General features: G+C 45.5%; 1 protein-coding gene across 7 annotated transcripts in view; it reads right to left on the reverse strand.

Annotated features, from left to right (window-relative positions):
- TMEM94 (transmembrane protein 94) overlaps nucleotides 1–23171 on the reverse strand; it is a 121865-nt gene that overhangs the window by 26789 nt on the left and 71905 nt on the right. For 5 of the 7 annotated variants that reach the window (XM_077327843.1, XM_077327844.1, XM_077327841.1 and 2 more), the window contains 10 exons: nucleotides 22419–22475; nucleotides 18472–18576; nucleotides 16880–17044; nucleotides 15096–15308; nucleotides 12390–12711; nucleotides 10027–10200; nucleotides 7629–7731; nucleotides 6515–6732; nucleotides 3802–3983; nucleotides 1457–1595 (listed from right to left, as the gene is read on the reverse strand). In XM_077327843.1, the coding sequence (XP_077183958.1) occupies nucleotides 1457–1595; nucleotides 3802–3983; nucleotides 6515–6732; nucleotides 7629–7731; nucleotides 10027–10200; nucleotides 12390–12711; nucleotides 15096–15308; nucleotides 16880–17044; nucleotides 18472–18576; nucleotides 22419–22475 (1678 nt within the window). The remainder of the gene's footprint in view (nucleotides 1–1456; nucleotides 1596–3801; nucleotides 3984–6514; nucleotides 6733–7628; nucleotides 7732–10026; nucleotides 10201–12389; nucleotides 12712–15095; nucleotides 15309–16879; nucleotides 17045–18471; nucleotides 18577–22418; nucleotides 22476–23171) is intronic. The other 2 variants (XM_077327839.1, XM_077327840.1) reach the window with 2 other exon arrangements.

The raw sequence follows: 23171 nt of genomic DNA on the forward strand, positions 1-23171 counted from the left end.
GGGGGGGGGGAGAAACCCATGTGAAAAGCGAATATAAGGCTCATCTACACAGCCTCATTCCAAGCCACAAAACACTCCAGCCCCAAAGCACCCACAGAGTGCTCTGAGGTGGCACTGTGGCAGCCTGGAGAGACTGTATCTGTAGGCAGATTCCACTCTATTAGCTCCTAAAATAAAGGCGTTTGGTGACTCATTTCTTCAGTCAGAAAACAGTAAACTTGCTGTTGTTTTTGCATCTTGTTTTGCCCTCCTTTCTTCAGGCCCACAGAAGGCACACCAATATGGCACAGTTTTAAAGTTTTAAAATTAAGAAGAGCTGTTTTTTTGTATCCCAGTTCTTACTATCCAAAAGAGTTTCAAAGAGGCCTACAATCGCCTACCCCTCCTCTCACCACAATGGGTGCACTGCGCGGTAGGCGAGGCTGAGAGAGCTCTGAAAGAACTGTGACTGGCCTAAGGTCACCTGCATGTGGAGGAGGGAAACCAAACCCACATCCCCAGAGCAGACTCTGCTGCTTTTAACCACTATACCACAATGGCTGAAGACAATCCTTCCTCAGCAGGGACAGCCCTGCATGCAGAAAGGAAAGGAAGACAGCCAACAGGAAGAAGGCTGCACTTCTGTTTACCACCAGAGACTGCCTTACGGCTGCCTGTGCCTTTAGCAGCTGTAAGAACAGAGCTCAATACAACAGACAAGGTTTCCCGCCATCTTTGTACCCCTCAGCTGGGAGAAAGCAGCATCCGCTGGGCCTCAGCCTGGCATGAAAAAAGCACAACCCTCCGTGCCAGGAAATACAAGGTGAGGCTCCCACATGCTCACAGCCCAGCCAGGCATGCCAGTGGAGGAGTCCACTGCAAATGACAGGCAGCTGAGCTGCACAAGCTCATATTGCCCCAACATTGTTCCTGCAGCTATCTTGAAGCCACCAGACTAGGTGCTTCGGGGCCAAAGGAAAATCGACTGAAGTACAACGTGAAGATTAGCAAAACATCCCAGTTCCAGGAAGGCATTTATTTGCAAGAAACACTCAAAAACGTGCAACTGCCCAGGTCTGCCAACGGCATCTCGAATCCCTCTGGGAACTACCTGGAGACCACAACTGCCTGCCCCCAAGGGCTGCTATCCTCCTCGTTTTAAATAAACGCTATATACATTATAGGCAGCCTGGTTGTTCAATGCCCCCAGTCAACCCATCAAGATAACATTCATTATCGATACTCAAGCCAAGGCACCAAATGTTTATAAGCAGCACTCTCTGCTCCTCCTTAAACAGAAACCGTCCTAGTTTTGCATTGCAGCAGTGAAAAATTAGACTGCCCATATAGGACAACGATCCTAAAATGTATCCCTGCTCTGATATCCTTCTTAAGATGCACCAAATATATTTGCTCCCAGCAGGCCCCTTGCCAGTTCCCACCTCCACCTCCCCCCCCCCCCGGGCCGTTGTCTTACCTTGATGCAGGTCCTCATGCAAGGAGCCAGCATGGCTTGGGCTGGAAGGAGGGACCTCGCAACCGGGTACATCTCCATTGGGCGTTAGGGATACGTGACAGTTCCAGCCAGTCTCAAGCCCCATTTTTTCAGCAAACACCTGTATGAAAGAGAACTAAAATGCTGGGAGCCTTATCTAGATTCCTCCTCAAGAGCATATGCTACAAGCAAGCTACTTACATTTCTCATCACTTTCAAAATCATGCTTATGCAGAAATTGGCAAAATTTCTTTGGGTTGTAATAGATGGACTTTTGGGGACTGTCAGTGTGGTGGTAAAGCCAGAAATGGCGGCTTGCAAAAGTAACAAAAGGGACAGGCTCAAGTCGACCAAAGCAGAAAGAAACAGAGTCATCCAAACAAACGTAAGAGTCATCACAGGTTCATCCATCTACTCCAGGCTTTCTCAACCAGGGTTTCATGAAACACTGGGGTTTCTTGACAGGCCTGGAAGGGTTTCCTGAATGGGTAGGAGTTAATTAAGTTTAATATATTTTTAAAATTTGTTAAACAGTTATCAGGTGTTGACTCATCCACCCCTCCCAAAACGACCAATAATGAGCCTGGAGGAGGTGGGAAGGGGGGGCAGGTGGGTGTGTACCCAGCTATGCTTCCCAGCCATATCTGCATGATCCACCACTTCTGAAATTCCTTTAAGCCTGAAGAATGTTCCAGTGGGTTCTCAACAGTAAAAAAAAGTTGAGAAAGGCTCAAAAACCTAGTCTGTTAGGTTTTTGTTGGAATAGGCAAGACCTACAATGTGCATGATTCAAAATCGAAGTAGCTCCAACAGAGGAGATGCGTATTTAGAATAGCTAGATGAGAAATCTCTTGGCCTTTTTCAAATAGTCTCCTCCTATGACCTGATTGGCTCATTGGAGACTTCCTGCTCCTTTGAGCACAGCCCCTCCCTTCTTGCCTCCCAAAAGGACAGACAGAATGAACAAAACAAAACAGCTAGACTGCAAGGACGCTCTCTCCTCTCTTTATATAAAGTTTGTTCTTCAGAATACAACTACTGTATTCTTTTAAGCAGCTCGGTGCTCAGCCCCCTCTGCAAATGTAAACTCTGCCAACCGTTTTCTTAGCTATTGGTTACAGGTTTCCAATTCAGCTTTGTAAATCAGAGGACCAGAACCTTTTGTATCTCCTTCACTTACACTTATGCAGGTTTAGGCATACTTTGGCTGTGAAGATAATTTTCTCTCTAAAGCAGTCTATGTAACATAAATAGACCGGTACTTATTCATGCATACCCACTAGCACTACTTTGCTAGACTTCCCAAAATAGCAACTGGGGCCATATAATCAGTAAAGCTTTGACCTCTAAGTAAGTTTCTACAAACAGAAGGGAGAAAATGATAGTCACTAATTCTCCCTTCCCATCAGTCCAGATTTAGTACTCATGGTGTTCCGGGGGGTGGGGTCTCCTGTCCCCCAGAATAACATTTAAGGCCAAAGTACAAAGCAAAGAAATCCTGTTCTGCTATTTACCTATTTAAAACATTTCATGCCACCTTTTCAACCTCATCAGCACCCCAAGTTAGCAAACAAGAGAACAATAAAACATTTCAACAGTTTAAAAACATTTTAAGCTATAAAATAATTCAGTAAAAAGACATACACAGATGATTACCATTACTTAGGGGGGATGCCAAGCAAAACAGAAGTCTTCACTTGCTGGCAGAAGACAACAACAGAGAGAGAAAAGGATGAATTCTCCCTGGGGAGGGAGTTCCAGAGTGCTGGTGGTGTGGCCACAAAAACCCTTTCTTGTGTTGCCACCCATCTAATCTCAAATGGGCAGGGGTAACCAAAACAGGACGGTCTCCAGAGATGACCAGAGCAAACAGGTAGCTTCTTATGGGAAAAAGTGGTCTTTATAGTATGTTGGTCACAGGCTAAAAACACTATGGTATTCAAGCCTACAAGAACAAGCTCAGCAAAAATGAGTTCAAATATGAAAACAGCACACATGAACTGATCTTCCCCTGATATATTTATCTAACCCCCAACACACACATGCACACTCACTTCTTTTTAATTGTTATCTAATCTTCAAGGAGGCTGAAAACAATTCAAACCAAGTTTAAAGAACAAAGCACTGCAGTGCATGATACTGAGCCAGCTCCAACTAGCTGAATCATCCCTGGATACACATTTTAAAATGCACATTAAAAACCAGGAATAACCTTGCCATGTGCATGGTGTCAGAAGTGGCCCAAGCACAAGACAATTCTAGGCTGCACTTGGTTGCTGCAGAAGTAGCACTCATAGAAAAGGAGCACAAACGAAGGGTTAGCCTACCTTGCTCTTGAGTTCATCTTCCAGGGAGAAGTAGACAAACCGAATGCAGGCATTCACTAGTCCCTCAATGAGGCGAACAACGTCCGACCGGGCCTGATACTGAGATGAGACCATCCCCATGAAGATCTGACCACTCAGAGCCTGAATGCAGTCCTCCTTCTCCATCACTTCCCCGATCCCTTCTTTGAGCATGCAAACAACATGCAAATACATTGGGGGGAAGACACACAATGGAATTATAGACACGCAGGAAGAAGGACAGAGTTGCAGGAAGACACACACATGAACACAAATTTAAAGATGAAGGAAACACCCGTTGAGCCCAAGCGTGACACAAATACACACACACATAAAGGAAGAGAAGGAAAAGAAGAAAATAAAGGTGCTCATCAGTTAACAAAACAGAGATAAGAAAAGCATGTTCCACTTGACAGATCAACTTACACGACAGTTGTAAGTTAGCCTATACAGGTAGCACAATGGAGTAGTCAAATCCGTAAGAGGCAGGGTGGACTAGACCACTTCACACTCCACACAGGGGTCCCATGTGTGAACATTTTCTCAAATTAATTAACTAGGTTTTTTTTCCTGCTTGCCACTGCAATCCAAAATTGAAATTATTTTTGACTATGTTTTATGCTTAGGTCATTCCATGTATTACCCCCACAGTGTTGTACGTAAACTGCCCTGAGCTGTATGGGAGGGTGGTATAAAAATCTAATAAATAAATAAATACATACATATATAAATAAATAAAGTGGCACTGCCCATTCTGTTCTCTCAGCCCTCTGCGTGGGTGGACCAGACTTGAGATTGTGAACTTATCCTGAGAGCAACTGGGAGAGAGTTATGTATTACTCTCGCCAGACCTTCCTGGCAATTACTCTCCCCCCACCCTCCACCATCTCTCTACCAATGTGTAATGGCTGAGGATATTCTGTTCCACTGTATCTGATGAAGCGCGTGCACACACAAAAACTTCTACCTTGAATAAAACTTTGTTGATCTTGGAAGTGCCACCGGACTCAAACTTACTTCTGCTTCTTCAGACCAACACCTGAGTATTACCTACATCATCATCATGATTTCAAAGCAAGTGCTTCAGGGGACCCCTCCCCCAGCAATGGTTCTATAAGAGCTTGCACCCAAAGAAGTAAGTTGAAGGATAAACAAGATATATTGCTTATTTCACTGCGTTAGAAAAACTGGCAGAATTCCCTTAGAATGTCAAAATGTCTGTAACTTTCCTATTAGTACTGATTAGTCTTTTCTAGAGTTCTGGATAACCTTCAGTTACACCCACCGTTTCTTGGCTGGCATTAAAGATTAGCAGAAAATAAGAGTTGTGGAGCAGAAAGCCAGGAAAGGCATTTGTACCTACCAACAAGGGATTCTAGAAAAAGAGACCTTCAGGATTGGCTCAAGAATTTGCCTGGCTGCAACTAACAAGCTCTGAAGTTGGGCAGAAGGTGATCCAGAGAAGATGGATCAAATAAGCTCTCTTTTCTGATGACATGGTCTATTGCCCTAGTAATACGATGATGCAGCACGAATCTAGCCTGGCAAGATTCTTCTAAAACTGGCAGATCAGATGGCTACAAGGGTAAGACCTTGAAGCAGAAGAAAATACAGAATCCTGGAGCCAGTTTGGAGAATGACAAATTGTCCTGTACAGCTATAATACATTGCATGGGAGGGTAACATCAGAAACTTCTTTTTTTAAGTGGTTGATTTCCTAATTAGCATTACTTATTTAAATCTCAGGATTGGGAATTTTGGGAGTTCCAAAGTTTGGAACAAGGTCTCCCCCAAGTCCCCTTAGAATTAATAACTTTGGGAATCTCACTTAAGTAATCTGGTAGAACCAAATTATTCCATGTCCTGCCCTGGCAAACAGACCATGTGCAGATACAAAATCAGAGCTGCAGTTTGTATTTAAGGGGAATGTAAAATGCTTTGGAAGTCATTAATTCATAGCTTTGACAGCAGAGAAAATACATGTTTTAAGCCCCAGCTGCCTCCTATAAAGTCAGAAACTTCACACATGGATGTAAACGGCTGAATTAAAGAGACCAGGCATTATAAGTCAAAAAGGATCTTGGACTCACAATGTTAGTGGCATCAAAACTGAGCCTAACTTGTGCGCCACTAAATCTGACCGCAAGAAAGATCTGCAAGATACCCAGCAACTACTAGGAAGTCCAGGGGCAGCAATGGGTTACAGAATGGGTCAGGGGAGAAAGCCTGACCCCTTTAAAAGTTTCTGGGTCAGGATTACTTGCTGCTCTAAGCAAGTAGAAGACCTGCTCTTACTGGCTGCAGACTGTCCTCGGCTACACAGAAGTCTGATCTATCCAAATATATGCAGAGGAAATGCATCTACTTGGAAGATGAGCCATCAGTTGCTGAAAACTCTAGAAACTAGGAAAGGTAACTTCTCCCTACCCCACATAACAAGTTATCTGGTGATTAGGTGTTCATCCATCTTGTGCACAAAGCCAAGTGGAAGGAATGCTCACCTTGGCAGACTAATAGAGCACACAGATGAAAAGGGGGCAAACATATCCCAGATGTCCAACTCTGCATTACAGAAAGTTTGAATCAAGATAGGCCTGCCCCAGAACAAAAGCTGATTGGACACTGTTCTGGATGCACAAGGTGAGTATGCAGCCCAGCACACAGGGGGGCAGTCAGGCACAGGTCAGGCACCTACCATCCGAACTCCAGCTGTTCCTTCGGCTGCTCTGCTTGATGGGCGTGGTCCCCGGGAGATCACAGGATGTGAAAATGGCATTTTGACCCGGGACCTGGACTAGCTCTATGCACTTGCCGTTGAGCAGGGAGGACAAGGCACAGTGCATGGGCTTGTAGGAGAAGGCAGAGCAATAGCCTGAGAGACAGGCACGCTGGTAGAAATCCAACACTTTCTTCCTGAGAGGGGAGTGAGAAAAGGCAAGTGGCAATCAGAGACATATTTTGCACAACACGGTTTCACAATTCCAGAAAGAACTGACTGGCCTAGAAAAGCTACCTCCTAGAAGAGAATAGAACCTGCTAGAGAAAAGTGTTCTATTCATTCCTCTTCAGTGAAGTTGAAGGTATCATTGTTTTTATACATCTTGCCATGTCCTACTTCTGAAGATGCCAACCACCGTTAATAACAAAACATCAGGGACTAAAATGACCAAACCACGGCCACAGAGACCAGAAAACCGACAACAGTTAGTTGTCTCTGGTCATGAAAGCCTTTGACAACTAGACAATGGCTCATGAGAACAAGGGCTCATCTTTACTCATGGGGGGAGGGGGGTTGCAAAACAGTAAAAAAAATCCATTTCAGGTTTTGAGGAGAGAGGTGATAGACAATGATAAATTTCTTGCTGTGGGTACTAATAGGTGCCTACCTCCGTTACACAAAACAGCCATATTTACTGCATGGTTGTACTTCTAGGAGTTAGTTTTGGCCTTCTCAAGATATAGCTTGAAGTATTATCAAAACCGGTTTTAGGCCAGCTCACAGCATGAAGCTATGCCAAACCTCCACAACACGGCTGCCAAACCTCCACATTGCCGCAATTGGCGTGCAGCCTACGGTTTGATTCCACATGGTGTTGAAATCTAATAATGCGCAGATCTGATCTCGACCTTCTTCTGCAGGAAGCCTCTGCAAGCAGCATCTTGCATGCCTGCTCTGATTCATAAGCAGCTTTGAACTGCCTTTCAGGGAAATAGGAACTGCCTGAAGAATGCAGCTCACGCAGACACCTTGCCAATAATCCACTTTACAAGGCCAGTGACGTGTGCAGGCAAAAAGTAAGGTTTCCTACCTGTCAGAGCCAGATAATGGATAAATATCGGAGCCATCCCAGAAGTCTGTGCAGGCCTCAAGGATGATGTCAGCTGTCCCATGGGAAAGCATCTGCTCAGTGCCTAGCAGAGAAAATTGGGCCCAGGTCTTAAGCCTGAAAATTGCTGGCTGAAAGACACATTAATTTTACAGATTTCTAATATTCCATATTGCCCGCAGGCACTGTGGTGCATTTCAATAATGTTTCGGGGAGGAGGGGGTGGGGAATATCCCAAATCAGCCATTTATTTATCCTCTAAATTACTACCATAGAACATAAACTGCCAGCAGCTGGGAGAGAGGCTAAAATGGTCTCCAGACAGAGATTCTCATGATTTTAGGGGAGGGAAATTTCCATGGGGGTCTAACAAAATGATACATTATTTACAGGTCCACCGTGGGTCTCACTGAGTAGTCAAGCTCTGCACATGTTGAAACTTAATGTCCAGGGACAGGGGGACCCCATTCAGAGTGGAACCAGAGCACATGGGGAAACGGCGCTTAAGCCGTCCTTCCTGCAACAGTTCCCTGACCTAAAGCTGTCCCCGTTTTGGAAACTTGTAGGATCTAACAGGAGTCCCCAATGTGCTTGACACATGTTTTTAGAAAATGGCTGGAAACAGATGAGGCTTCTGATTGGCTGTGCTGACATTTAAAAAGTTGCTTCAACTGAAGGTGCCACCACAGTACAAGCATCCTCACTGTATGTTGGAAGGGAAGCTGTGTCTACACAAGAGAATATTTTTAAATTATATGTGCATTTTAAAAGGTGTCCTGTTACAGAGCGTCTGCCTGAAATGTTGAAGAATTAGACTTATGTATGCCCTTACCCCCTGACATCTGGTGTGGCCGCTAGCTCCTGTAGCAGCCATTTTGTGGTTGTGCCCAGGTTCACAATTCCAATGGTGACTGCAGACTCAAAAGACTGGGGGGCCCTGAGCTACACTTAAGTCAGGTTTTTCCAGTGGTGAAATCAATGGATCCTCCCCTCCACCTCCCCTCCTGTTTTCTTTGTACTTTTAGCCCAGGCACTGTTCTGGTGTGTCCTATGAAATGAAAATTGTTATCTGTGTCCTTACTTTGAGGTGTAAACATTGCAGTTAGCTGCTAGAAGCAGCTGGGGTAATTCAGCCATGATGGGTAGACCATCTCCAAATTTCGCACATTTGTTGTTCAAACAGTTCCGTCCTGGGAACCAGTTTTCCTGTGCATTATTGGGGGGGGGGGAGAACCCAACTCATTCTTTCCCCTGCCCCCCGTCTTCGTCAATTCCTGGTTCTGTGAGTGCCTACTGATGACTGTTCCTGCAAAGTGCCTTCAATAAAGACTAACTTTAGCTGCACTCCTATTGCCTGGGACTCCAATGTGCTGGTTCTGAGGGTCTGCTTCCGAACTGCATCTCGTGGGCCATGACAAAGAGAGCCAATATTAAGTTTCACCACACACAATGTGTCATACGGTTATGCCCTCAAAGAATTTGTTGCCTTTATCTGCCTGCACAGCTCCATCCATGCCTCAGTCACATTGGAAACCACTCTGGGCTTTTACATATATTATTTATCAATGTTTTTTCCATGTAAAATCATCAGGGGAGCAACTGTCCAAAATAACATTCAATTGAACCCACTTTAAGCCATTCTCCCAACATACCCTGGAAATCTGCAATGCAACAGGGAAATGCTTGCACACAACCAGACCTTTCACCTTGAAAGTATGGATGATCACAAAAACCAATTAGATTGCATATCACAGCCCTTTGGAGTGTTCGTCAACTAGACATCCATGCCTAGGGATTTTCAAAAAGGGACAGTCTGACTGTGTTCAAGACTTCATCCTGGCACTTACAGATAATCCTGTAAATGTCCTAAAAAATCATCCCTAAGTGCCTATATGAGAATTTTTTGTGTTTACAGATACTAAGACAGATTGGAGGAAAGGGGAAAACAACAGTGTGGACCATTCTACAGTCCCGGAGGACATCAGTTCTGCTACCCAAGAACCACACCTACTAAAAGGCAGAAGGAATTATAGCAAACAAGCCAATGCAATACTTTCCTATAATGGAAGAGTGCTCAGCATCCTGGAATCCCATTACCTCAAGGCAGCAACTGGAACCATCCCATCCATCCTAGGTGTTGGCCTTAGCTGAGTAGAGACATCCAGACACTGAGAAGCAGCTCCTCATCCAGAGACCTTCATAATGGGCACCTTATTGACAAACAAGCTTTTCCCCCTTGTTTCTTACAACCTCCCCCTCAGCGCAGTGCAGTTCTTAGGACACATATCAAGATATGGAATAAACATGAATGTGCTACAAGGTGAGACTGTATGTGATCATCCCATTTCTGATCACACACCAGTCAGGTCAGTAGGCTTACTGGTAGTGGTGTCTTTAACAAAAAGGCTGATCATGTGACTCAAAGGCGGTCTCCTCTTGGTGATGAAGGAGAGTTTTCCAAGCATCATCTCTTTCACCATCTCATCAGAGGGCAAGCGATACAGGGCCAAGTAGTTCTCCTGCTTGAAAAGCTCTTTGGCACCAGGTGTAAAGCCTACAGAAAGGAACATGAGAGAAGGAAGGTCAGATGGGAGCCCAGGGAACTTGGTGCTCACGTCCCTCCTTGCCCACCATTCTGCCCTGCTGCTCTTGACTCCACCCCACGACTTTCAGAATTGCAACCCCACATTTTTTTTCAGCTTAACCATATCACTGAGCTCCAGTTCACACCTCTCCCAATCTATATGCAATTTGCCTCCAGGAGCACGTACAATCACCATCACGTTTCTAGTTGGGAGGTGCTACTAATCGTGCCTCCACATGAGGGCTGCAGCTACGGCCACCACCATCTATAGTGATGATAAGTACTTTCTCGAGCCACATTGGCTCCATAAATCTCGAGCCACATTGGCTCCATTGGCTCCATTGGCTCCTGCATATCAGGCAGAAGGGATGTTCAGATAAATTGCAGGACAAGTCTAACAGTTATTCCACACAACCTGTGAAGCCAGTGCTTGGAGGTCAATAGTTTTGTGAAGAGGCCTTGCAAGAAAGAAAAATGGATTGTCCTTGATTACACAAGGAAGCGATGCAACCCCACCAAATGGTTATCTTTTTAAAAGCTCAGTCAAGAGCTGAGTGCCTACGTTGCTTTCCTTGTACTCCTGGATGCAAAAAGAATGTGTCAACTGTAAGAGAACATGCATGCAACAAAGCACTTAACTATCTCAAGACCCAGTCAGCTCCCATTCATTTCCAACCATCAAAAATCGAATGTATGCACCAATTACTGCTGCAAGCCCAACCTTCTGTACAATGCTGATTCCACCAGGGAATCACTTCCAAAGATCCAAGCAAACGTTTCATCATCTTGACAATAGATTCAGGTGGGTAGCCTTGTGGGTTTGAAGCAGGAGAACAAAGTTGGAGTCCAATGGTACCTTCAGGACCAATAAAGTTTTATTCAAGGTATAAACTTTGGTGCGCAAGCACACTTTGTCAGATACAATGATACAGAATGCCCTCAACGATTACATATAGGTAGAGAGACAGGGAGTGTTAATTGACTGGAAGGGCTGGTTATGCATAGGAGATAAGAGATGCATAGGAGATAAAAGTTGAGATGGTGTGATAATAATCTTCATCTTTTCAGCCCTGGTCCCAACCTGGGGGAATGAGTTGCCAAGCTGAGATCTGGGCCCTGACCGAACTGTCAAAGTTCCACAGGACCTGAAAAATGGCACTTTTCCACCAGGCATATGGCAGAGACCATGGCTGACTGGGGGAAAACAGGCTTCCCACTCCTCGTTTCCTTCTCCACATTCTATATCACATCCTGAATTAACTAGGGAAGAATGCTTTATTTTATTTATTTATGAATTGTTTTATAGCACCCCTCCCTATGGGCAGGAGGGGAGAGATGTGACTGGCTTTATATTGTTTTTTTAAATGTGTTTTTATTATTGTATTTTAGAATCACAGAAACATAGAGTTGGAAGGCACACCTCCAGGGTCATCTAGTCCAACCCCCTGCAGAATACAGAAAATTCACAAAACACACAGTGACCCCAATTCATGCCCAGATGATGTCCCAAGGCAGTTTTCTTGTGAACCATCCCTGCAGGGAGGGGCAGTATAAAAATCTAACAAATCAATAAATAAAATGGTTGTGGATATTCTGTATCTGACAAAGTATGCATACACACAAAAGTTTATCCCGTGAATAAAATTTTGTTGGACTTAAAGATGCCACTGGACTCAAGTTTTGTTCAGCATCCTGACAAGGGACTGGTCCCTGCTGACCCCCACAGAGAAAGATGTACAGGCAGACTCAGTTCCGCAGGCCCTGTAAGACGGCGCTCTTCTGCCATTCGTTTGTTTGAGGCCAGGATAGCAACTCAGTGTCATCTTGGGCTCCTCTTCTAAACCTCTAAATCCAAAAACCCCTCTGCTGTTAGTGGGAACACCAAGTCAGTTGCAGATTGTTACGATGCTTTTTCTAGTATTGGGTTATTTTTAAGGTTTCAGTGTTGTTTTTCACACTGCAATTTAGTCCGTTGTAAGCCGCCACAAGCCGGCACTGCCGGGAGTGGCGTGTTAGAAATCAATCAAAGGAATAAATAAATAGGCAAATAGAAAATGCTTATTAGCATTAAAGAAGGGGAAGCTTTTCGAACAACACCTGTGCAACAGGGCAAAAACATCATCAAACCTCCCACCATTGACCCCAAGGACTCTCCTTACCGATGAGCCTGGCAAGCTCGCACAGCCCCCATGGCACGTGGACCGGCAATACGGCGTTGTGCGTCTCCTGTAAGGCAATGTTGCAGAGGTGGTCCGAGAAGCGGCACAGGCGTTCTGTCACGCTGGCGTTGCACAGGTTGAGCAGCACGTTCAAGCCCAGGGGCTTCAGGGAGGTGAGGTGCGTCTGCCAGTTGGCATCGTCAAACTGGATGCACGAGGGGTTCTGCTGGTCCTGAGACAGGCTGAGCATCTCCAGGTGGTAATCGCACACAAAGTCTTCAGCCTCACAGGCCAGTCCCTCGCTGTCAGCCTCAACCTGACTCTGCATTCAGAAGGGAGTCTGGTTAACTCTGAATGGGATGGCAGGGGCCAGCATCCACTCAGCACAGCCAGCAGCCTTCCCCTTAAAGAGACATATGGAGAAGGAGACAAAGAAGAAGAGCTGGTTTTCTGTACCCCACGTTTCACTACCTGAAGGAGTCTCAAAGCGGCTTACAATCGCTTACCCTTCCTCGCCCCGCTCCAGGCAGATGAGGTTGAGGGAGCTCTGAGAGAACTGTGACTGGCCCAACGTCACCCAGCTGGCTACATGTGGAGAAGCAGGAATCAAACCCAGTTGTCCAGATTAGAGGCAGCTGCTCTTAACCACTGCACCAAGCTGGCTCACAAGACAAGCTTCATAAATTTAGAGTGAGTTAAATTTAGAGCCTCTTGTGGCGCAGAGTGGTAAGGCAGCAGAAATGCTGTCTGAAGCTGTCTGCCCATGAGGCTGGGAGTTCAATCCCAGCAGCAGGCTCAAGGTTGACTCAGCCTTCCATCCTTCCGAGGTCGGTAAAATGAGTACCCAGCTTGCTGCTGGGGGGTAAACGGTAATGACTGGGGAAGGCACTGGCAAACCACCCTGTATTGAGTCTGCCATGAAAACGCTAGAGGGCGTCACCCCAAGGGTCAGACATGACCTGGTGCTTGCACAGGGGATACCTTTACCTTTACCTTTTAACAGACACAGGCCTCATGCAGCCATTGGGTTCTTCTCTGTAGCCAACAGAATGGTTAGCATTTGGGGCAAGGGTGGGGGGAGAATCTCACCTTCCATTTTAAAAACTATTTTCCAGCTCTCATGGTTACAGAAAATGCAGAGACCCTTTACTGGTGAGTGCCACTGCTTGTATTTCAGGAGAAACAAAAGCTGTGCAACTAGCCCCATAGCTGTGGCTTGGCAGCCCCTGCTTCTTGAGAAGAGAAACAGCCTGCAAAAGTAGCTGTGGTCCTTCGACCTTGCCTGCTGAACAAGAGACATACTGCCTGAATAGGACCGTGTTTGCCCAAACCGCATTTTAGAAAACCAAGTTCTGCAGCCCTACAGAGTTAGGCAACCACTAATTGGCAGCCACCCTGCTCAAAGTTAGACAACAAGGTCATTGAGAGAGTCAGTGGTGATCTTACAGCTGTCAGGTTATTTTCTCACTGCCCTTTCTGGCTTTAAAATGGATTGTGCTTCCCCAAGTCACAGAATAATAGAGTTGAAAGGGATCTCATGGGTCATCTAGTCTAACCTTGCTTGTGATTTTGGCAAGCCCCACGAAGGTCCAAGGCAACCTTCAGCCCCTTTGTCATTGAGCCTAAAAGACCCAGCTCCTCTCACATCCTTATATCTGTGTACGGCAAAATATGGGTAATCTTAGGCCACAGCAACAGGGACACTCACAGTGGGCTCAGCACAGGTACAAGGGCCTGCTACCTCTAAAGGTGGCCCCACCCCAAGGCTGGCCTAGACAGTCTAGAACAGGGGTAGTCAACCTGTGGTCCTCCAGATGTCCATGGACTACAATTCCCATGAACCCCTGCCAGCATTTGCTGTAGGGAACTGTAGTCCATTAACATTTGGAGGACCACAGGTTGACTACCCCTGGTCTAGAATCAAGGAGCAGTCAGCAACACATCCCAAGCCGCCCTGCCTGCAGCTCAGACGTTAACACCCATGGAGTCCAAAAGCCACACTTGTCCCCTGAGGTTCCACATGCAAACCCTCCATCTCCCTCTGACCTCTCCTCCAAAGTGACTGTGCAGGTTCTACAGCAGTGCTACCCACTGCTTCCAAGCGTCTGCCTCTCCAACTGAGAGATGGGCTGGCAAAAGGCCTTGTGCTACTTAAGCAGCAATCTGAGTTGTGCTACATGTGACCAGCGGTTCTTATCCTATTTGTGGGGGTGAGGGGTCACAAAACTAAGGCTGGAAGTGGAGAAGAGCTAGCTCTGGACACCCCCCTTTTCCCAACAGCATCTAGAGGGTTGCAGTCTCTCTTCCACTTCTGTGGGCCCCATTTCTTCACAGCCACTAAGCTCACTCACAGCCATGATGGGCGTAGGAGCCTCTGCCCAGTGCCATATTGTCAGCACTGGATCCCACAAAAGTGAGATATTTCCCTTTCCAAAAAGCTGGTGAGCCACTGCCTTAGACCCTGCAAATATTAAGCCCAAGCCTGTTGCCGTAAGTGAACAGGTCCACAATGGTTCAGGATCACCAGACAGTTGTGCTTCCCTGCAAGCCCTACATATTCCTCATAAGCTGTTGCACTAAGAAGCATCAGTACTTTTCCCCTTCCCCGTGTTCTCTCTTAGTAGATTAGGCCGCCGTCTTTGCTCTGGCGCCCAGGGGGGCGGGGGCGGTTACCTAGTGACACACACAGCTCTTTGCATCCCTTACCTGGACCGGCTCCTCCTCTCCCCCCTCGGTATCCCTGCTGAAGCTCACGTTGGATCCTGAAGGGTGCTTGCTTCGGCTAGATGTTTTCTTGTGGAGATGAGTGTCAGATGATTTTGGGGTGTTGCTGGTAGACCATTCAGTTCTGTCTTGCTCGTTGGTGATGCAAACTATGTCTGACAAAGGCCCTGAGAGCAGGGCATCCCTTTCATGAGGCTGGAACACAGCACAAGGAGAGTAAAACAGAGTAGCATAGGCAAGTCAAAGCAAAAGGAAACTACATTACTCAGTAGTAGGGATGGGCATGGACCGGAAATATTCCAATTCAGTTAGGGCTGTTTGGAAGTGGAGGGAAATGAACCCGCATGCTGAAATGGGTTGCAGCCATTGTAGGCTGGGGGCAGGGTATTTGCAGCCCTGACTTCAGCCTAAAATGCCTCCCAATTGAGCCCCGACTAGGGAAGGACAAACCAGGGAATATTTGTGGGGAAATTTGGTTTACGCCCCAGTTCATGCCCATTCCTACTCAGCAGAACAAAGTTTGAGTCCAGTGGCCCTTTTAAGACCAACAAAGTTTTATGCAAGGCTTAAGTTTTCATGTTTATGCATACTTTGCCGAATGTATCAGAAGCATGAGTGCACATGAGAGCTTATAGCATGAATAAAACTGGGCTGGTCTTAAAGGTGCTGCAGGTCTCAGCCTTTGTTCTACTGTTTCAAACGAACACCTGAACAATCCACCTGAATCTACATTACTCTGTTTAATCTTTCCCAAGAGGTAAGAAGCTGATTCCCTATTCAGTTCCCCCTCCTGCTCTAGAAAAGGAGGTATTTAAAGGATTTCTTTTTTCTACCTGCTCTGCCAATTTCAAGAATTCTACACTGCTTGGAAAGTCTCTTCCAGACTGTATCACACAACATAGCATTATCATACGCGCGAGGTTTAACTAGAACAGTTTCACTGGAACTGCAGAACTATTATTATGGTTGTGGATCCACACTGCAAGTGTTCCCCCGCACACTAAATAATGCACTTTCAATCCACTCGCAATTCACTTCGTGGCTGGATTCCACTGTAAGAAATGGCAAAATCGATTTGCAAGCAGTTGCTGAGGGGGATTGAAACGACATTATTTAGCATATATGCAAAAGCACCCCATATTTCCCAACCATGGAACAGTTCTTCCCTGCCTTCCCCCTCCCACTGATCTGCACTAAATGCTGCTCCTGGGGGACAGAGAACTCCGAGGAGTCACCTGGGGGAGAGACGGCAATGGGAAAGGAGAACTAGTAGAAAATACCAGCTTAGTTTCACCAGCCCATGAAAAAACACTTCTTTTTATTTCTTTTTAGCCTGCTTTTCTTGCATCTGGTGAAGCAGGCTTTAGAAAACAAAAGCCACAATAAACCTCTTAGTACTAAGGTGCCCCCAGGATCAGGGCCTAACAACAGCTCAGGGTGGCACAATGAGAGGATGGCCAGCACAACGCCTGACTCTCTGCAGGCCGTTGGCAGTTCAGGATGGGTATCGGCTCCTAAGGAGCCAACTAGCAGCACCCCAGGATGCCCTGGATATTCCCCTGTTCAGGACAAGAAAAAAACCCTGATCTCAGCAGATTCCAGACCTTTTAGCACCACAATTTCCTCTTGAACAATTTAGAGTATCTATTTGCACTACTGATTTTGTTTTTCCTTACTGCAGAATTTTTTTGGGGGGAGGGAGGAATTATGAGAACTGAATTCAGATGGTCTTAGCGTGGCAGTCTTTGTGGCTCAAGGGCTCTTACCTCTTCTTCCATTTCTGGATGGCAAAAGGAACGTGTGGAGATCTCATCCGTCAGGTCTTCATGGCTGCTATGAGGAGGTTCCACCTTGCCACTAAAGAACAAAACCGTCTCTGGACTGGGATTAGGCCAGGACAGAATTCCTTGCTTATCCACACAGCAAAGCACCTAAAACAGGCCCAAGACATCCCACAACAACCCAGAGATAGACAATAAACTATTGGCAAGACTGTGGTCTAAATCACTGAGGCAGAAAAACAACAGGCATGACATCTCAGCTTGCAGGTATGCGAGGAAGCAGAGCACTCCCAAGCAGCCTTAGTCTTCACAAGTCTACAACTACTGAACAGAGCTACGTTCTGCAGGGGCCTTGGTTCTAATGGCAGGCGAATGTGCAGGTGCCAGCACAGAAATGTCAAGATTCATTCTAAGGTGGGAAGTCGCCCCCCTGAGCAGGATTAACAGCTGAACAGCAACATATGGTCTTTAGCTGACCTGTCCCTCATTTTGCCTACGTTTTTCTGGGATGCAAGTAATTTTTTAGAACTGCTTTCTTTAAATGTTTTTTTTTTTGTATGTAGTCATGACTTCCTTTAAATTTTGACTTATATTTCAGCACTAATTATTATTTTGTATTTTTCCATTTCAAAGTTTGTAGAATTCCTTGACAAAGTGCTATGTAGCGAAACGCGTTGGGAACTATTAAACAGATTTTGGATTGAAGACTCCTTGAGTGTCAACTGACTATGCTGGATTCAGCTAGTTTATGCTTCCATGCAGGCATCACAGTGTCCTCTATTTTGGCTACTGTCCCTCAAAAGGCAGTCTTCTTGATAGCACAAAGAACAGGTCTGTGTACTCTCCAAGTCTGCAGGGTCTATGGCAGGGGTTCCCAACCAGTGTATTGTGGCAAACTGGTGTGCCACAGGAGCTCCCAAGGTGTAGCGTGGGGGTATTTATTTATATTTTAGATTTTCCCCCTTATAAGGGCAGGTTGGCAGGCAGAGAGGCCTGGCAGGAAAGCGTGGCATTTCCGGAGGGCATGGCAGGGAGGCATGGCCAGCTGACCACTTCCACTGTGCCTTGAAGCCTGAAATTTTTTCAGGGGTGCCTCCATGGTCAAAAGATTGAAAAGGGCTAGTCTAGGGTTAGGCCATGCTGCGCAGAACAGCATAGAACAGACAAAAGTCCAGTCCCTATAGTACATCAACAGCAATGTGGCCCAAAGAAGTCATCTACTCCGGATTTACACTGGTTTGGTTACAATCAGAGAACTCCAGGTTTGTCTAGTTATGGGAGAGTGGGGGGGAAACTATAGCCAATTGCTTGAATCTAGTCAGCCATCTAGCTGGATTAGGGCTTACCATTGCTACAGCCATGGCAGGAACCTGATCGAGTTTATTCTAGGTAGATAGAGTTTATTCTAGGTTTCATCAGGTAATGGAAACATTACCCAAAAGCCACCATTCCCATCATACATAACAGTGTCCTCACAGGACACAGGGGCATCTTTATAACCACAAGAACACCGAAATAATGGGCCTGCAAAGGCAATCTTATTGAGTCATTAGATTTCTCCTTGCAATCATACTTACTGTGACAGATCCCAAGCTGTGAAGCAAACTGGAGGTGAAGGTGAGTGTTGGAGACCTGCCCTTCAGAACACGCACAAAGTGGCTCCATATACACCGTATCATCTCCTGCCGGGAAAAATAGAAACCCACAAGGATTTGGCAACTACTTCAGAGGCAGAAGAAGGATGGATGAGTCCAGGTGGACTTCATTTTGAACTGTGATCTTTTTCCAGAAAGCTTAGGCCACATACGCAGGCGTGGCCAGGAGTCTGTAAAGAAAAGACAAAACTAACCGGCTAGCTGAAAGCCTGCTTGGCCCCTGCTCCCTTCTGGGGTAAAGTTCACAGGGGATGAGATTCGGTTTATCAGATTTATTTTATGGACATTATTGTGGGATTGTTGAATATCTGGATAGCAGCCCACAATGGATAGAATAAAAGTCTAATAAATAACTTTCTTGATGAACCTTATATCAAGTGCAGTGCTTTTGGAAACAATTTCTTGATTGGGAATTAAAAAAAAACATACAGGTGATACAACAATCCCACTTTGCTATTGATAGGACATGCAGGCAGAAAGTGCACCATGAATTACATCATAAATTGTTGGCTTAATAGAGCCAGCTTGGTGTAGTTGTTAAGAGCGGTGGCTTCTAATCTGGTGAGCCAGGTTTGATTCCCGACTCTTCCACATGCAGCCAGCTGGGTGACCTTGGGCTTATCATGGCCGTGATAAAGCTGTTCTGACCAAGCGGCAATATCAGGGCTCTCTTAACCTCACCTACCTCACAGGGTGTCTGTTGTAGGTAGAGGAAAGGGATGGCGATTGTAAGCCGCTTTAAGACTCCTGGTAGAGAAAAGTGGCATATAAGAACCAACTCTTCTTCTTAATAAATTAGTTGTGCAACTGGAAAGACCTCTGGAAACCTCTTTCCCACATGAAAGAAATTCCAGAGCAGATTTCAGCGATCTATTCTGAAAGGGTTCATTACACTCAGACTGAGTCTGCAGTTATGATATGCTGGCATGTTTTCACCGCATCAGATTCTAAATTTGCGCCTGGCATTCTGGGTGACCTTGGGCTCGCCACAGCACTGATAAAAACTGTTCTGACCGGGCAGTGATATCAGGGCTCTCTCAGCCTCACCCACCCCACAAAGTGTCTGTTGTGGGGAGAGGAAAGGGAAGGCGACTGTAAGCCGCTTTGAGCCTCCTTCGGGTAGGGAAAAGCGGCATATAAGAACCAACTCTTCTTCTTCTTCTTCTTCATCTGTGGTTTTCTCCCGTCACTGGTCAGGAATCCAATCGTGGCATGTGTTTTACATTTCCCTCAGGAGAATGGACAGTCCTGCCTCATGCCATGTCTACCCCCTTTTTTGTCTGAGCATGTGCAATAACACACCCATCCCTCAATTTTCAAGGCATCTGAATCACCCAAGCAAGGGGAGGGGGTTCTTGTCTTGATGTATGCTTAGTTACCACTCACACATTAAGACAAAACACGCTGGCCGCGCAACTTGTTTATCTGTTCAAAAGTTCCGGAGTGTCCTATTGCACTTTAAATCATGAAAGGAAAGTGCATTTCGATGCTGGCTGGGGAGATGGGAGAGGAGATGCAGAGTCCTCATTTTTGACTTTTCACTTTCTGGAGCATTCCCAGAAAACACTACTGTTACTGTAAATGTGCATTGTAGCATGATGATGGTAAAAAATTAATGAAGGGAAGGAAGGAAGGAGGGCAGGAGGAGAGACAAATAGTAGGTAGCGTTGATACGTTATCACTTGAGGCGGGAATGGAGGAAGAAAGAGACTTGAATTGGAGCTTCCTCATTAGAGAACTGCTAATTGCCTTCCAAGGGAAGGGGAGAAACTGAGGATTCTCAAACTGCGGGGCAAATAGGGATTGCATTTGGATCTGCTCCTGAAGAGCCCGATCTTTATGTAAAAGATTCATTATCCCATGGGACTTTAGGAAGGCCACTGTGGCATTTTTGCAGCTGCAGAAACAGCCTCACACCCTTGTACAAAACCTTGAAAGGGGCATAATCAGATTTTAGGTCATCTTAATCAAGATCTAGCATAATCAAGGAACTGCTGCATTGGTAATCCAAGGATTGTGCACCAAAGACCACAGAAATCTAGCTACTAGGTTTTTACTTACGTAGCAGAAGCAAGAAAAAAAACCCCCTGAAAACTTGTCATTCTGTCCTCTGTTTCACAGAGGGATTTGTCTCTTGCTGCTGAGCAGCCCAAAGCTAATGTATTAGAGTATACATTCGCAACAGTAACCACATTGCTAAGTTTATTAGTAGTTTGTTCCCTCGTTATCTTACCCTCCTTAGCCAGTGGGCGTGAACTAAGAGCAGAATGAGGCCTACAACTCACAAGGGCTCCCAGTTGTCTGTCTGGCCTAGAAGGGTCTGGGATCAATCAATCTACCCATGTTATGTTTATACCCCACTCTTCCCTAGTCAGCTCAGGGCAGGTTACAACAGGTTTTAAAAACAGTCAATACAAGATGACTTATAAGACATCTATCAGCTATAAATTTAGGTTTAAGTTTTAAAATTGTTTTGAAAGCTACTTCCTCTTCAATTAAAATTGGTTCTGAGGGGAGCTAGACAGTGTTGGATGGATTTTATTGGGTGGATGGGTTCTCAGTCAGGGAGGCCAGGATCTCTTTGGTATTGTTTCTCGGCCTCACCAGGCCCAGTCTTACCTTGTTGGGGTCGGGGACCTGAGCAAGTTTTGACTACTCAATCTTAACTCTCTGTGGGGGGCATAAGGGAAGAGGCAGTCCTGTAGATACACTTGCTAGGGGGGGAAATTGCATCAATTTTCACATGAGCACCTGTTTTAATTGCCCCCCCAAAGGAAAAATTTAGCCCCAAAAAAGGAAAAAGCTTTCTCTAACTGAAGATACCAATATAGTCTGTGCACATACATGTATTTTAAATAACATAACTAGCCATTTTTTAATAGTTAGGATTGGCAGCACCAGCTCTCTCAATCACTCCAGGTCTTTTGGGGGTGGGGAACCATGAGGATCCACTCACAGTCAACATAATATCCCAACAAATTATAGCAGAATAAGAGGATTATATTGGATAGTCATTAGTGAACAAAAAAACATGACTTTTTTATCCTGATTTAAGAAACCAAACAGCCAGTGCTACTAGACTAATTATCCTTATTCAGTGAATCTAAATCATGCTTTGGGTGGGAAAGGGGAATGTTTAAAATTGTTTTCTCAATGAGGCCACAGCACCTATAAGAAGAGAGGCGAATGCAGATGGAGCAATGGTCTTGTCACAATCCCCACCCCATCCCACCCACCCCCGGGCCATTGACAGACTTCTGGAAATCCTCAGAAACCTACTTCACCCAGCTGCATGCCATGAAACACACAAATATGGACGCTGTGCTTTGCTTCCTAACGAAGTGTGCATGCGCACGAAAACTTATACCTCAAATAAGACTTTGTTGGTGTTACAGGTGCCATTGGGCTCAAACTTTGCTCTTTACCTTCACCAAAGTTATTTACTCTTATGATGTGATTATGATGGTTTTTATTTTTTAAAAGCGGAAAGATATCAAATTCTGCTCCAGTCCCCAAGATACTTACCAGGATCTCTTAGTCAGCAATTTCCACCTCAAAAGATAATCAGTAAATATAGCCAGGATTAGCTTTTTCAAAAACCTAAGCAATCACAGAGTTAAACCCCATGACCTTTTTGTTCTCAGCTCAAGCAACCAAAAGGAACCAGATCTCAGTGAACCTCAAGGAAGAGCATGGAGGGAAGATGTGCAACCGACCGCATGCGGAACAGAATAGAATAGCAAAATGAAAGCACCACCAACAGGAAACAAGCACGATAGAGACAAGATTACAAAAAGAGAGGGAAACCTCACAACTTCGTGCAACATCACAAGGACAGGAAATGGCAAGACTGGTTAATAAAATAGTACCTGGGTAGATACCATCTCTGTGTAGCTGCTGAGCGTATCCTCTGAGAACTTAGCCAGCTGCAGCAAGAGAACAGATTGGTTATTCTCAAGATACTTAGAAAAGATGCACAAGGAACACCCCTGCGAAAATAAAGTTCACCACTGGAGACAGAATCTAAACAAACTCCAGAATGCTGCCTTAGTTAAGTTGTCGCAACTCGAGCATTAAAACAAAGTGGCCTGACCTAATTCCTAGTGTCTTATAGAGATGGAGTCAGTGAGGGAAACTGGAGATTCAACCTCAGGACTGTTTTAGATAAAGAAGATGACAGGGACCAGAATCAAGCATTTTACCTAGCACCAGATATTTAAAAATGGTCAAATGAAGATTTGAGGGGGAGGGGGGGAGGCAGCAGCACCAAAAATGAAAGTGGCTCGGAGAAAACCAAGGAAAGAAGATGATGCAGAATGGGACACAGAGTGTTCAGATCTGGTCCACAGGCAAAGGAAAGGACTAGAGGATACAAGGGTCACAATTTCAAGAAGGCAGAGAAGGCCGTGATCATACCTGCTACATTCCAAAGGCATCTGGAGAAAAGGGAACAAGAGAGTATGCTACTCTAACTCAAGACAGAACTCAGCCAAGGCACAACTAAGCATTTTTGGCAGGAAGGGCAAAGCTGCAGAGATGCAATCACAGAGAAAGAACCACTACTATTTTGTGGGCTGCAGGGCAGAAAAGTCTAAAAATGAAAAACCAATGGGGAATATGAG

Source organism: Paroedura picta, chromosome 3 (genome assembly GCF_049243985.1).
Source record: "Paroedura picta isolate Pp20150507F chromosome 3, Ppicta_v3.0, whole genome shotgun sequence".
Classification (NCBI taxonomy): Eukaryota; Metazoa; Chordata; class Lepidosauria; order Squamata; family Gekkonidae; genus Paroedura; species Paroedura picta.